Source organism: Saccopteryx leptura, chromosome 8, assembly GCF_036850995.1.
Source record: "Saccopteryx leptura isolate mSacLep1 chromosome 8, mSacLep1_pri_phased_curated, whole genome shotgun sequence".
Lineage (NCBI taxonomy): Eukaryota > Metazoa > Chordata > Mammalia > Chiroptera > Emballonuridae > Saccopteryx > Saccopteryx leptura.
In genome coordinates this window covers 4,741,149-4,756,928 of record NC_089510.1, presented here as the reverse complement: position 1 = coordinate 4,756,928, position 15,780 = coordinate 4,741,149, and the positions used below count along the sequence as shown (strand labels likewise).

The following is a 15,780-nucleotide window of genomic DNA, read 5'->3' as shown; positions in this document are numbered from 1 at the left end:
TCTATCTTTTTAGAAAAAAAAAATAACTTTCACCTTTTTAAAAATTATTATTCTCTTGGCCTCATTGATTTCTGTGCATAAATTCAAGTCGATGTATTTGTTCCTCAGGAATCCCCTTTCTCTCTATACTTTACATGATTTCTGGGAGAGTTTCTAACTTCTCTTCTGCTCTGCTGCGTTCCCTTTATTCCTTCTGCCATCTACTGGTCCAGGGCCTCCATCATACTTTAACACGTGGTCACCGTATTTTTCAGCTGGATGAACATCTTGCATCATCAGAATGCCCCTTGCTCTCTGCTGCCTGTTCCAGACACAGGCAGCCTTCCTCCAGACATCACTGAGCTTACAAATACAGGGACCTCCTGTCATCCCTGGTATTGTTCTCACTTAAATTTCTAATTTTCCTTGAGTAATGATCTCTCTCTTTGCAAATGTCAGGTTTTTTCTAGTATTTAAAATTTAAAATAGATTCTGCAGACAGTGTAGGGGTTTCCACATGAGTCTTCCTTGCACAGTTGACGAAAGTAACTGTCAAATCAGTTGTACCGATAGTTTTATTTGCTGAACCAGAGATTCTGGATTTTATGCAGAGGAGTGAGAGGAGGAGGAAGGGGGGTGAGAAAGATGGAGAATGCCAACAAGAGGTCGCCAACACAGGACAATGTCAGCACCCCTGGCCTCCTGTGGGGTGGACTGTGGACCCGAAAGTCAGCCTTCTCTAACTAGCATGACTAATGCCCCTGGGCTCCAGCTATGCAGGTGCCTCACGTGACTCAAAATGCTGTCTGCGCCAACCAGAAGCACAATGGGAGTGCCATGGTTGCTTCTTACCGTTGGAACATGGCATCGGGTGAATTATTTGATGAATGAATAATGGTCTAGACTTAGCTTTTCCTGTAGCTTCCCAGACATCGCCATGTTCTCGACATCAGGGGCTAGTGGTTTGGTGGAATTCTGCTGAAGAGAAGAGGGAGTCTCTCCCCTGAGCCCCTTACATACTGAGCACACTTTTTCCTTGGTGTGAGTTCAATTATGGGTTGGCCTTCTCTTCTCATTCAATCCAAATTTCCCTGGAAGACTGTACAAAAATTCCTTAACATTTCTGACAGATAGAAATCTTAGTTTCCAGCCCTGGTGGGAGTTTTTATTAAAGATTATCAAATGCCTTTGCTTTCTTTTCTTTCTTTTTTTTTTTTTTAGGAAGGGAGAAATTGATGGAGGAGAGAGATGAGAAGCATCAACTCATAATTGCGTCACTTTTAATTGCTCGTTGATTGCTTCTCATACGTGCCTTGACTGGTGGGCTCAAGCTGAGCCAGTGACCCTGTTGGGCGGATAAAATGTATTATGCTCACTTTGTTAAAGATGGCGCACCCCACGTGGAGGCCGTTGCCCAGGTGATATTAATGTGTTTTGGGGGCAGGCTGTAGGCAGGCAGAATCCTTGTAGCCTGGAGTTTGGTTTTGGAATTAAGCCTTTCCCACCCTTTTTAATGTGGGGTGGTACAATCCCATCATGTCTCTGATAAGTGACTTTGTATTAAGAGACTTCCCTATTTTGTATATTGGATTAAAGGTTTTGATTTCTACACTATAAAATGGGGCAGAACAGGGGCTTGCTCTCTTGGTTCCTGGGATTATTAGCATTAGAGGAGAGAGCAGAGCAGAGAACAGAGAAAGGCCACGTGGAGGAGGCCAGGAGAGGCAGCCAAGATGGCGGAGTGTTGAGTGAGAAGCCAGTTTGTGCAGAGTTTGTGCAGGGAGAAGGAAGGAGATGGGGAACAGAGGTGAATAAGTCTGGTGAGCTAGAAACTTTTGATTCTAGGAAACTCGGATAAGTCAGTAGCTTTGTGAGCACTGAATGTGAGTGGGTTTTGGAGCCCAGTGTGTGTTTTTTTTGTTTTGTTTTGTTTTGTTTTTTGAATTTTTCTGAAGCTGGAAACGGGCAGGCAGTCAGAAAGACTCCCGCATGCGCCCACCCGGCACACCCACCAGGGGGCGATGCTCTGCCCATCCAGGGGGGTTACTCTGTTGTGACCAGAGCCAGTCTAGCACCTGAGGTAGAGGCCACAAAGCCATCCCCAGCGCCCGGGCCATCTTTGCTCCAATGGAGCCTTGGCTGAGGGAGGGGAAGAGAGAGACAGAGAGGAAGGAGAGGGGGAGGGGTGGAGAAGCAGATGGGTGCTTCTCCTATGTGCCCTGGCCGGGAATCAAACCCAGGACCTCCGCACACCAGGCCGACGCTTTACCACTGAGCCAACCGGCCAGGGCCCCCAGTGTGTGTTTTTTGCTTGCCGGCCGGGTGCAAGCTAGGATTAAAGACTATGGCCCACCAGTTTTTGGCTCCATTGTTTCTTTACCGACTGTCCGAATCCAATGCGAACCTGCATGGGCCGGGCTGCTTTGATGGTGGCAGCCGTGGCCACTGGCTTTACAGTGGCCCTGGCAGCTGGCTTTACAGACCCCTTGCACAAAGCAGCCTTTGGGCTCAAGCCAGTGACCTTGGGGTCATGTCTACGATCCCACCCCACGCTCAAGCTGGCAATCCTGCACTCAAGCCTGATGAGCCCGTGCTCAAGCCAGTGACCTCGGGGTTTTGATCCTGAGACCTCAGCATCCCAGTTCACTGCTCTATCCACTGCACCACCCCTGAAAGGCTGCTTTTGCTCTTTTTAAAAGAAAGGGGGGAAAGGAAAATGTATAAGGTTCAGAATTCCATATGAATTGTTCAGTTTAAAAACAAAAACATGCAAAGAAAGATATCAACAATTCTTTTATTTGTTACTTGATTGTTGGTATAAATAACCTAGTAGCCCATTATTGAAGTTCATACTCTGATGGAATACATATGTTCTGTTTAATTAATACCTGAATAATCTAATAACCACCATGTTCTATTAATGACAGAATTAGGTACTACACATTCCATGTGTAAAGAAGTACTTCAAAGGGTTTAACAATATTAGAGTGAGTGAGTCTTTACATGCATCTTTTTTTGAGACAGAATCATGGTTTTAGTGAAATCCAGTAAGAAAAATTGATAATATATTGTCTTGTGAACATGAAAATCTTAACTACTAGATTAGCTTATATAAAAGTTAAATACCCATACTATTAGTTATTAAGCACATATTTTAGCTTTCCTTGATAATATGAATATAGTGTTATATAAACATAATTATAAAGGAAACTGAAGTTATGTTCATTGAAAACATTTCTGAATACACAATATATGTACAATAACATGAGTTTTTACATAGAAAATTGTAACAAAATTGATTATAATAATATATAACCTTATATTACAATTATTTTACTTATTTTGCTATATAATTAAAAAGAAAGCAATTTATAAAAGAAAGTGTCATGTATGAGTATAAAATTCCCATGTTCTTTCTCTGTAACAACAATGAAATATAAAACATATAAAAACATTTATAAGTAACTGATAGAGAAAATAAATGCTACAATTTGAAACGTGAAATTTTATACCTGGAGCCTCAAGCCTCAGTGTGGCTCACACAGAAGTCGCTTCCATAAAGAAAGAGAAGACCCGCTGGAGTTAACTTGCACACCGTCCCCATCCGTGGACAGACCCCCTTTTCTGGGGAGACTTTTATTCACCCACTACCACACTCCTGCTCTCTGCTGTTGGCCTCCTCCCCTTTCAAAATACATAAAGTCCTAAACAAGCACAAAACACAGAGATCAGTTTTCAGTAACAAAACCGAGATCGGTTCTCAGGTGCGTGAGGGTCTGACGACACAGAGTGACACGGCCTCTAACCAGGAGGACAGACTGTAATGAGTAGATCTGGTCAAAGTCCACAGCATCAGCATTCCATTCTAACAGCCACTAGATCCTGCTACTGTATCACTTATCAATCCCGTGTAAAATTAATCAGTCCTTTGGTAACATCTGTAAATGTCACTTTTTCTCAAGTCCCTCGGAATGTTCCTCTTTGAACCTTTATTCCCAAACTATTCATATCCCTTCTCTAGTGACTGAAATACCATGTATACCTTTTAGAAATTCTTTTTGCAGGGGAAGAAAGCTATTTTGAGTTAGCTGAAGTCACGTAAAATTGTTGGGCTCAGTGTATGACTTCTCTTCCGAACGTGTCCTCAGAGTCTCCGCTTGCCGCTCCCCAGCGGTGTCTAACTAGACCCTCTCTTCCGTGACTTCATGTCCAGCCCAGTGGATCTCATCTCTCACATCTATCATTTTTGTTTATCCGTTCAACAGACACAATTTAATCCTTACTTCCAATCACTTGCAAATACACTGTGATTATATCTCTCTTCAATCCATTTTCACACAATCCCCAGGATCAACTTTTCTAGAATTTGAATTGATAACTATTTTCTTTAGACCTAGTTTAAAAATAATCATTTGGCCACTGCTCTACGCAGTGGTAGAGCACTGGCCCAGCGTGTGGAAGTCCCGGGTTTGATTCCTACTCAGGGCACACAGGAGAAGCGCCCATCTGCTTCTCCACTCCTCCCCCTCTTGCTTCTCTTTATCTCTCTCTCTTTCTCTTCCCCTCCTCTCCTGCAGCCATTGCTCGATCGGAGAAAGTTGGTCCTGGCCACTGAGGATGCTCCATGGCCTCAGCCTCAGGCTCTAAGAACAGCTCGGTTGCTGAGCAACAGAACAACACCCCAGATGGGCAGAGCATCATCCCCTGGTGGGAATGCCAGATGGTCCCTGTCAGGCACATGTGGGAGTCTGTGTCTCTGCCTCCTCGCCTCTCACTTAGTAAAAAACATATTTAAAAAAAAGTTACTAAAATAATTTTCAATATTTTCCCAATGTCTCTACACAGTTGCCCAGTCCTTAAAGCTCCGTTAGTAGAAGCCCCAATCCCACAGCCATTTACTAATAACCCCACTCCCACCCGCAATCTCACATCCCATCTGTCCCGTCTCCCTGGAGGCACCACTTTGGTTAAACACCTCACTAAGGCCAAGGTCACATTTTACTTTTCATGTGACTCTAGACCAGCAGGAGAAAACGGAATTTCAGAGCTGGGATTCAGCACCCCCCCCCCTTTGAGTAAAACCTATACGTTTCAGCAGGTCATTTAAGGGTACGCATCTTACTGAAACGTGTCAGAACCATGCTAAGGAAATAGCCAGGATCGGCCGGAACAGACTCACAATGAGGAAGCAGGCGCCGATCATCACAGCCTTCATTTTCACGTCCAAGTCCAGAGGGAACTGGATCCCAAAGTTGTCAGCGTCTGTAAATGCCTCTCGCACTACCCCAGTCCATTGTTTGGAGATCTTGCCAACCACGTTCTCTTCATCTAAAGATTTAATCTAAATTGAAAAAAAAAAAAAATCTTAAAGAATTCTAGAACGCTAGTAACCTAATAAACAGAACTATCTTTGGATTTGAAATACAATTAGACAAAATGTTACTAAAACTTATGTGCAATAATAAGTAACTATCATTCACACATTCCTGTATCTATTTTTAGGCACAGAAAAAGTGTGTCTTTGCTATAGAGAACGTACATGAAAGTAGTTTTACTAATATATTTAACATTTTATATTATGCTTTAAACAGACATTAACAAATAGTTTGAAAGGATCTAAAAAAAAATTTAAACAGGAAAAGATGCAAATGTGAGAAGTGTCTTTGATGAAATTTCCAAAAGCCATCGGAAAAAGAAGGAAGCTAAAGCCCCCTGTGACAGACGTGCTTTAAGACAGGCTGGAGAAGTTTACACAGGCGGAGGGTTTCCCAGTGAGGGGAGGGCGGTCCCCTCACTGTCCCTGGGCACACAGGAAGCGCTCAGGGTCTCGGAAGCTGACTGGCTGTTCTGAGTGAGGGGCGCATCCAGAGAGGAGCTGGTGGGAGGTCACGGGTCCAGGGTCCCGGTGTCAGGACAACCGCAGGGGCGGGGACAGCAGAGGAGGAGGAGGCTAAACCATCTCTGAAGTAGATACTTCTAAGGAAAGCCTGGGGCGTCCTGAACAGCAGCACGATCGTAGCTGGACACGCGGACCTCGCCACGTGGACGCGGGCGCTGAAGGTAGCCACACTCCCCACGGTGTGGTCACGGCGGGTGGTGTCCACCCAGGAAGAGGGGAGCCCTCTCAGGTGTGCACGAGGTAGCACGTGTGCCAGCAGTACTTCTGAAGCCCCCGCTCTGGTTGGGCTCTGGGCTTGGCCGTGGGCTCGTCTGACCGGGGGTGTTGGTGTGCAGGACACGGAGCCGGGACCTGACCCACGGGCGGAGGTGGGGCCGGGCTCCCGCTCTCCAGTGGGCAGGCACTCGGAGACCAGGGTCCAGGCAGTGGTTCTGCCGCAGCTCTGGAATGAGTGAGCGAGTGTGGGGCCGGGCCGAGGCCAGCGTCCAGCCTGACCCAGAGCCATCCCGCGGCGCCTGCGCACATCCACGGGGCAGGGTGACCTGCAGGTCCGTGAACATGATAAACATGAGAACACAGGCCTGTCTGAAGCCCACTGGGCTTTAGGGGCTGTTGTTACACAACACCATTGCGGAAACAGACGAATGCAAATTCTCTTTTGACACTTCAGTGTTTGTCTGCTAACTGCTGTCATCTACGCATCTGTACCTGGGAATGAAATGTTACCTTTTATTTTGAAGTGTAGTTACTATTTCTAATTGATTAATTTTTGAGAGAGAGGAAGGAAGAGCAAGAGAGTGGACAGGAAAGCGAGAAAGAGAGAAACACCGATTTTTTAAGATTTGTGCCTAAATAATGTGACCTGTAGGGCGAGGCCATCTGTGGGAAAACTGCTGTAATGATATTGCTCAGGGTAGTAAGGGCGCAGATACACTGTGGTGTCTAATAACCCAGTTCAACAGAAAGACCCAGGAGAGACCACAGAGGGTGACAACTGGGTTGTCCGTCTGACGCCACCCTCCTGAAAACTCGCTTCGCTTAGTGGTCTGTTTGCAGCACTCACGGGGTCAGAGCTCCGGTAGAGGAGAGAGCCCGGCAGCCTGCGTCTCAGACCAGGGGGGACCCCAGGCTTTGGCAGTCAGACGGACGGGACAAGGTCAGCGTTGTGTTCGAAATGGATGACACAGAGGGTGTCTCCCAACAGAACCGGCCGCGTTGACACGTTGATGCTTTGCTTCTGCGGCTGTGACTGCCGGGTTCTTCCTCACCTGTTCCATTCGCGTGGTCAACAGTGACGCTCAGAGAGAGTGGGAAGCACCTTTCTGACGGGAGTTAAATACATGAGCACACTGTCTCCCTCTTGAGACAATAGGGTGCCCAAACTTATTTCATATACTTATAACCTCCTACTAAATTATGTTTTCCTCATATCTGGAAAGCAGATTCTATAAAACCACCACATCCCTTACCTCAAAATCAACATCTGCACAGCAGCTGCACACAAGAAACGGACCGGTAATTTTTAGCACATCTTCTCTCTTCTCGTTTTGAACTGTAAACTTTGGCAGGCACGGGTGCCAGGTCTGAGTAACATAACCCACTGGCACACCAGGAGGAGCACAGATTTCTATCTACAAAAGCAAAAGAGCATGGATACATGATAATAATGTCTAGTAACAACTCTCGTTTATGGAATAGTTTCTAAGTATCAGCCACTGTTCTGAGCACCACCTGATTTATAACATATGTAACCAGGTTAATGCTGTTACTCCTCTTTATAGAGAAAGTAACTGGAGAACAGAGACATGAACCAACCTGTACAGATGCCTCAGCTACAAAGTGACAGGGAGGAGAGGCTGCAGGCATGAACTCTGCCCCTGAGCCCTGCTCTGCTGACCTCCTGCATTTTTAAATGTCCATACTTGTGAAACGTGTCTCAATCATTAAGGAACTCTTTTCTCAAACTCCTTTAAAGGCAGTGGTTTAGATGTGTGAACAGAGCCCAGACCACGGGTGCAATGATCCAGTGTGAGGGCCACGGTTCTATAGTATACCGGGACGACAGGGGGCCTGGCACCCGGGCTGTGCTGTGAGCTGGGGGACCCGGGCAAAGCCCCGGTCTGCTCACGTGGGGATGACGTCGTTCTAGACTGTGCCCTCAGATCAATGGTTTGCTAATGGCTCTTTCCTTCAGAGCACATTCCAGCCCACTCTCTGTGTTTCCTCAGATACTCCTGTGGAGAGATGACATTACACCTAACCTAAATGACACACATGCACAATCCAAAATAATTCAGCAGGGATAACTTCAGTTACCTTTTAAAAATAACTGCGCTATTACACTTCAAATACCTATGCACTTGTGCCTCTGTCTGGGCCGTGGTCTCACGGCTGCCTGTCTGGAGGGACTGAACAGGCCGGGCTGCTCCCAGGCCGGTGGGGATAGAGACCAAGGCCAGTGTCCCTCCCAGCGCTTTGTGCCTGGTGGTTCCCGATCCACATTCTGCATCAGTGGCTGAGAAGTAAGCCAGTCTTCATAGAACTGAGGGACCCACACCTGGCACATCCTAATGACAGAGGCTCAATTATACTGATTTTTAAAATGGGGAACTTAAAAACACAGGAGCTGAAATTTCTGGGAACAGGTCTCTCCTAGGTGTGTGTCACCACAGGGGCCAAAACTGTGAGACGCACACATCCGTTCTCTTCCTCACTCTGCTCACCACATACTCCTGGACTTCTACTCAGGACAGTGTCCGTGGATCCCTCCCTCTGGCTCTGGCCAGGATTGCTGGTCATTCCACGTAAGGGACTTCACCGGGTGCCTGAGCTCAGCTGTCCCCAACGTTGGACTCTGAGCAGATGCTCAGTCCCCTGAGACAAACGTCTCAGGGACATGGGACTAACTGGTCACAGCTTTTCCTGCCTTCCTTTCTGCCCAAATGGTGCTCACGCATATCTCAGGGCCTGGTTTTTAGAAAGTCTCGTTTGACTATACAGGAAACAAGGGAAAGGTCAAATTCTCATTGAACTCCTTTAAAATGAGCGGGAGGAGTTGCTCCCTGACCTGCTGAAGGCAGCAGGGACAGCAGCAGCTGGAACAGCCCAGCGGTCTGTACAGAGAGATGACCTCGCGGCCCATCAGGTCCAGGATCTTCATGGTGAAAGGCCTGTTAGACCCGCAGCAGTTCCGGGTACAGCAGTCGGTGTCCTCCACGGCAAAGTAAATCCTCTGGCCCAGGCTGTTCTTAATCTCGTATTTGTTATTGGTTTCAAAACCCACTAGGACTGAAAACAGAGAAGCACACTGCTGTGACCATCACGTCAACAAGAGTCCTGAATACACCCTAAGATACTCTAATAGCTACTTGTATCATTTCTAGAGGACGCTGCCTTCCACAGGGAGAATGGAAGGGAAAGGAGTGTGGACAGGACCCAGACGGAGGAAAAAGGCAAAGAAAGAGGAGGAGAAGGCACGGAGGAATAGACAATGAAGACTCCTGACATGCGACGTGGAGAAGGAAACTATCTTCCTAATTGCACGGACTCCTGACAGAAAGGAAGACGCGCTGAGGGCCGGGCCTGCCACAGACGGTCATGGTCCTGCTAGGTGTGTGCAGAACGCGTGCCCATGCTCCGTACAGTTCTCAGACAGCCGTCAGGGATGGAGGAGAGGATGCCTGCTGGGTTGGCGCTCCGGGAGAGAGTGGGTTACATCAGCTGGCTTGAGATTTGTTTTACACCAGGCTGAAGGCTTATCATCTTTCACCGGGTGAGGGAGGGTAATGAAGGCATCTACTCTCCGTGCAGGCGTGCAGAAAGGGAGAGTGAAAGTGGAAGGTGGGTGAGACCCTCACAGGGGGCCCGGGGCACCCCTGGTGAGCGCAGCAGTCTTGTTCAGATGTGGGAGGAGGTAAGAGCAAGGGGGAAGGTGACTGGCATCCCAGGTGGCTACTCACAGAATGTCTAGACCACGGGCACCCTGAGTGATGTCCGCACTGAGAGAGGCCGATCTCCTCACCGGGGAAAGGAGATAACGGCAAATACTGACAGCACCTGGTGTCTACAGGAGTCTGCCCAGAGCGAACCACATACCGGACACTGCTCCTTCCTTAGAGCCAGGCAGGGTTATTCATGGTGTCACGTGTCCAGAGCTCTCATTAACTTGGGACATGGGATGTCACAAGCCAACCCAAAAACAAGTGACTAAAAGAAATCTACGATCTGTGTGGATTGACTTTCATCCATATGGAGACGTCCTGCACAAATTCTAGCACCATGAGGTCCTTTAATGTCTTTTCTCTGACTCACAAAGGCTTTGTTATCTAAGTGCTTTGTTGACTAGCTTAATCTCAAAATGCTTCAACCTGTTTATCTAGAAAATGTAATCAGCAGGCTCACACAGTCTCTAAATTCCCTTCCAGGGGGACTGTGTTTATTGTCAATTAAGTTCTCGGGAAATGTGTCTTTCCTAGTCTGAGTCTAAAAAGAAACTGAGTTATATTCATTATTCTATTCATAATGTTAAAATGAAGACTTTCAATTTGAGACAAAAAAACATTAAAGGCATTCCTTTTAAAAACTAAAGAATAACTAATATTTGTAACATACTTTATATTTTATGATTAATACATAATATTTTAAAAATATATTTAAAAGTTACAAATCTAAAAGCTATAAATGGGGTAATGTATATTGCATAGGGTCTTTTGGGAAGGGTTCATATTCTCAAAAAGAAATTTCATAAAATAAAACATCTTAAAAATTCAAAAAACAAATAATCTCAATATGATCTCCGTTCCAGGAGCTGAAACTTAGTTTAAACCAACTAACAATAATGAGAACATTGTACATTTCTAACAATGTTTATGGTAAGTACTCTAAATACAATAGATAACAGTGATATAGTTTAACCAGATCTACTATTGTGTAGTGTAATTCACATTATAATTTCCACTACTGGAAAGAAACTTTGCAGAGAGGTGAAGAAGTCTTTAATAGATACATTCTAAAATCCAGCAGAGTTCTCATTAAACTCTCTACTTAGAGAAAAGACAGGCTAGTTCATGAATTCCTCTAGGTTCTCTCTCCCCTGGCAGGAGTTCTGAAAATTCTAGTGACTCCCTAAGATCACTTTGATCCAAGGAGCACTGGACTCAAGGGACATCCGTTAGGGTCAGGCCCAGTCTATGAGGAAGAGTGCTATTTTAGAAAGCCAGACCTCCAAGCCTGCTGGTCAGCCTCCCAACCCAAGTGCTAATCCTTAGCCCATGGCAAAAAGGTTTGACAGCATAGTCCCCAGAACTGCCAAGAGAAACTGCGGGCAGGAATGGAATTTTCCAAATATACCCATCCCAATTTAAAAAGGAATAATATTGTTCATTTTGGAAACAGACTAAGGTACCTGGACTATTAATTCTTTTTTCATTGAGGGGACACTGGGTAATAAAACATATATGTTTCAGGAGTACATTCTGTAATGTGTCATCTGCTTATGGTGTCCTGTGTTCACCACCCCAGGTCCGGTCTCCTCCCCTCACGGTCATCTCCCCTTCACCCCCTTCCACCTCCTCCCACCCCCTTCCCTCTGCTCATCCCACACTGTTGTCTGTGCCTATGAGGCTTATTTCTTTGCTAATTCCATCAACCTTTTCCAGCCAGACCCCAGTCTCCAGGTGATCACATATTGGAGAGAAAAGAGCTGAAGTAATAGGAGTCAGGGCAAATGACCTATCTGCCACTCAAGTGCTTTCCAGAGAGACGGGGAAGGGACAGGAAGTGCTGGCTGGTTTCCCTCTAAATTGGAATCTGCGTCCTGAGGGCAGAGGCCCAGAGAAACAGTATTTTACCTCCACTCCTAACTTCAAAGGAGATTTTGAGGGTCATCATCATTTCATTGTCAGGATGAGAGACTGTTTGTAAACAACCAGGCTTAGTCATTCCCATCAATGAAAGTGTTATATTTGTGGTGATTGATATGCCTTTATCTGCACAAATGTCTTCTCTTTCAAGAAATACAATCAATACAATTAATAAATACCTTCGGCCCTGGCCGGTTGCCTCAGTGGTAGACAGTCGGCCTGGCGTGCAGGAGTCCCAGGTTTGATTCCCGGCCAGGGCACACAGGAGAAGCACCCATCTGCTTCTCCATCCCTCCCCCTCTCCTTCCTCTCTGTCTCTCTCTTCCCCTCACGCAGCCAAGGCTCCATTGGAGCAAAGTTGGCCCGGGTGCTGAGGATGGCTCTATGGCCTCTGCCTCAGGCGCTAGAATGGCTTTGGTTGCAACAGAGCGATGCCTCAGATGGGCAGAGCATCGCCCCCTGGTGGGCGTGCTGGGTGGATCCCGGTCGGGCACATGCGGGAATCTGTCTGACTGCCTCCCCGTTTCCAACTTCAGAAAAATACAAAAAACAAAAACATACCTTCTAGAAGCTCAAGTTGCTGATGAATCAGTACCTGATCTATCTATCATAGTAAAAAAAAAAGTTAAGATGTAAATTATATATCATGTTTTAATCAAATTCACAATAGTGCTTTTATGTTCTAGAGAATACATATAATTAACAATATTTACCAATATTATCAATATTTAATAGTAGTTTATATTATTTCTAGGTGTAATTAAAATTAAAAAGCTTTTACTTAAAATATCTATTGAATGCTTTTACTATTAATGTGGGAAAATTCAGGAAAATGAGTCATATAATATATAAAATATTAAGGCCGTTTTGGTACCACTTACTGACACTCAGCAGTAAATGTTTTAATCTTCTTATTCTAATTCCTACCTAATTATTTGGTGTTGGAATAAAGGAGCTCAGGATACAGAACCAAGGTCTGAGAAGTAAAAAGGTCATTCTCACTCATGTGACATTCTGATGCTGAGCAAATGGTATTACCTCTTTAGACTAGGGTCTCCTCTTCTGGAAAATAGTAATGATTATATCACCTATATATGATGGCTTTCTGAAAGGGTCAAGTGAGTGAATACTTGTGTTATACTTAGGAACCAAGCCTGGACATGGTGCTTCATAAATGCTTGCTCTCAGGTCTTATCACAGATAGTCAAAATCGCAGAACACACAACTTCCTAAGCCATCTGTAGTTTGCTTTCAAAGTAAACCTGGCCCTGGCCGGTTGGCTCAGCGGTGGAGTGTCGGCCTGGTGTGCGGGGGACCCAGGTTCAATTCCTGGCCAGGGCACGTAGGAGAGGCGCCCATTTGCTTCTCCACGCCCCTCCCCCCTTCCTCTCTGTCTCTCTCTTCCCCTCCTGCAGCCGAGGCTCCATTGGAGCAAGGATGGCCCCGGGCACTGGCGATGGCTCCTTGGCCTCTGCCCCAGGCGCTGGAGAGGCTCTGGTCGTGGCAGGGTGATGCCCCAGAGGGGCAGAGCATCGCCCCCTGGGGGGCAGAGTGTTGCCCCTGGCCCCTGGTGGGCGTGCCGGGTGGGTCCCGGTCGGGCGCATGCGGGAGTCTGTCTGACTGTCTCTCCCCGTTTCCAGCTTCAGAAAAATACAAAAAAAAAAACAACAACAACAAAAAAAAACAAAAAAAAAAAACAAAGTAAACCTGACCCCAAAGATTTCAAATCACTTGTTAGCAAAAAACAAAACAAAACACGTTTTACCATTTCAGACTTCTGTGAACTAGTCGTTTGTTAACGTGATTACGTAAACTGAAGGCACAGTTTTCTTTTATAAGGCTGTTTTATGTATTTGAAATTACCTGAGTTAAATATTCCAGTCCTGGTGGACAGCCTGGTGGAGGTGCCAGTGCTGGCATCCATGGCACCCCTGCAGGTCCGCCTGGCTGATTATACACCGGCTGGTGTTGGACAGCAAAGCCCACTGGACCAGTGCTTCCATAGCCAGGTGGTGGGATGGGGTAGCTGGCCTGGGGGCCAGGATAACCTGCCTGAGGTCCGGGATAGGCCCCCTGGGGGCCAGGGTAGCCAGTATGACCTGGAGGTCCTGAAGTAGAGACAAGTGGAATAATCAGTAACCGCACTGAGAAATGGCAACATCAACTCTTTGGGATTACCCCAGCATCTATCACAAAAAGGAACGTCAGTTCAGGATGCCTGTTTCTATAAAGGTTAGAGGTCATTGTTTTTATCTTTTAGCAAATTTCCAATAAAATATTTGTGGTTTCACAGACACTTCTACTTTGAGAGTTTTAGGTGGAGTAGAGTTGGCCCAGGCCTTACTCTTTCATTCAAAACTCAGATGAAAATATGCTTAAAACCCAAGAAAGTGAAAGAATATCAACAATGATCTAGACTCTAGATTCTAGAGTCACTTGCATAAACGTTCTGGAATGCCTTCACGGAAAAGAGAGGTGACATCCAGTAGAAGGCCCAAAATAAAGGCTCTGAGCTAGGATTTCTAGGACCGAAGCACTCTGGGAAAAACAGTAATAATACTAGTTTTGGAATTATAACACACTTGTTAGACCCTACGCGTTAGATCCGGGGCTGATTTTGCTCCCTCGAGGCATATTTGGCAAGATCTAATGTGTTTTCAGCTATTACAGCTAGATGGGGGGGGGGTGATGCTGAGATCTGGTGGATAGAGGCTGGAATGCTGCTAACTATCCTAAAATGCCCCCAAACAGCACCCTGAAGAAAAGGAATGATCTGCCCTAAAACACTGCAGTGTCGCTGTTGAGAAATGCTGGTGGAGAGGGGAAGGCGTGTCATGTCTTCCAGGACTGTCGGGGTGATTTTCTGGTTAAAAATTCCCCTGGAGGTTTTTTTTTTGTGTGTGTGACAGAGACAGAGTCAGAGAGAGGAACAGATAGGGACAGACAGGAAAGGAGAAGGTGAGAAGCATCAATTCTTAGTTGCGACACCTTAGTTGTTCACTGATTGCTTTCTCATATGTGCCTTGACCAGGGGGCTACAGCAAACTGAGTGACCCCTTACTCAAGCCAGCGACCTTGGGTCCAAGCTGGTGAGCCTTGCTCAAACCAGATGAGCCCATGCTCAAGCTGGCGACCTCGGGGTCTTGAACCTGGGTCCTCCGCGTCCCAGTCCGACACTCTATACACAGCACCCCTGCCAAGTCAGGCAGTTCCCCTGGAGTTTTAATCCATTGGGATAGTACGTTCCTGAGACCCCTCACAAGGAAAAGAAAACTGCGCTAAGATATTTAGATCACACATTTAAAAGTCACAATTCAGCAGCCTGAGCTATCTGGAAATACAATTTGAGAAACAAGGTAGGTAAAAAGTTATATTGGGCAACATTGTCTCCAGTACTTAATACCCACCGTGTCCACTGTGTATACTCTGTACTCCACGTGAATGCCTGAATGCCACAAGTGTACACCCTATAGTATATACTATATACTCTACGTGACTTTGACAAGCACACACTCCATGTTCCACGTGAATTTCACAGGGGTGCACTCTGTGTTCTATGTGGCTGTTCCACGTGAATTTCACAGGGGTGCACTCTGTGTTCTATGTGGCTGTTCCACGTGAATTTCACAGGGGTGCACTCTGTGTTCTATGTGGCTGTTCCACGTGAATTTCACAGGGGTGCACTCTGTGTTCTATGTGGCTGTTCCACGTGAATTTCACAGGGGTGCACTCTGTGTTCTATGTGGCTGTTCCACGTGAATTTCACAGGGGTGCCCTCTGTGTTCTATGTGGCTGTTCCACGTGAATTTCACAGGGGTGCCCTCTGTGTTCTATGTGGCTGTTCCACGTGAATTTCACAGGGGTGCACTCTGTGTTCTATGTGGCTGTTCCACGTGAATTTCACAGGAGTGCACTCTGTGCTCTATGTGGCTGTTCCACGTGAATTTCACAGGTGCACTCTGTGTTCTATGTGGCTGTTCCACGTGAATTTCACAGGGGTGCACTCTGTGTTCTATGTGGCTGTTCCACGTGAATTTCACA

General features: G+C 46.2%; 1 protein-coding gene across 1 annotated transcript; it reads right to left on the bottom strand.

Annotated features, from left to right (window-relative positions):
- Positions 1-834: 834 nt before the first annotated feature.
- LOC136379645 (phospholipid scramblase 1-like) lies at positions 835-13,843 on the bottom strand. The gene is made up of 6 exons (XM_066347116.1): positions 13,603-13,843; positions 12,301-12,343; positions 8,946-9,166; positions 7,348-7,509; positions 5,159-5,320; positions 835-954 (listed from the first exon to the last, which is right to left on the bottom strand). The coding sequence occupies exons 1-6, from the start codon at positions 13,657-13,659 to the stop codon at positions 856-858; spliced, it is 744 nt and encodes a 247-aa protein (XP_066203213.1). The 5' UTR covers positions 13,660-13,843; the 3' UTR covers positions 835-855.
- Positions 13,844-15,780: the final 1,937 nt, after the last annotated feature.

Excerpts from the sequence above, each read along its gene's own strand:
- LOC136379645 (XM_066347116.1), bottom strand. The coding sequence starts at position 13,659 with ATGCCAGCACTGGCACCTCCACCAGGCTGTCCACCAGGACTGGAATAT. Across the intron at positions 12,344-13,602 it reads GACTGGAATATTTAACTCAG|ATAGATCAGGTACTGATTCA; the intron begins GTAATTTCAAAT and ends TTACTATGATAG. Across the intron at positions 5,321-7,347 it reads GTGCAGATGTTGATTTTGAG|ATTAAATCTTTAGATGAAGA; the intron begins GTAAGGGATGTG and ends TTTTCAATTTAG.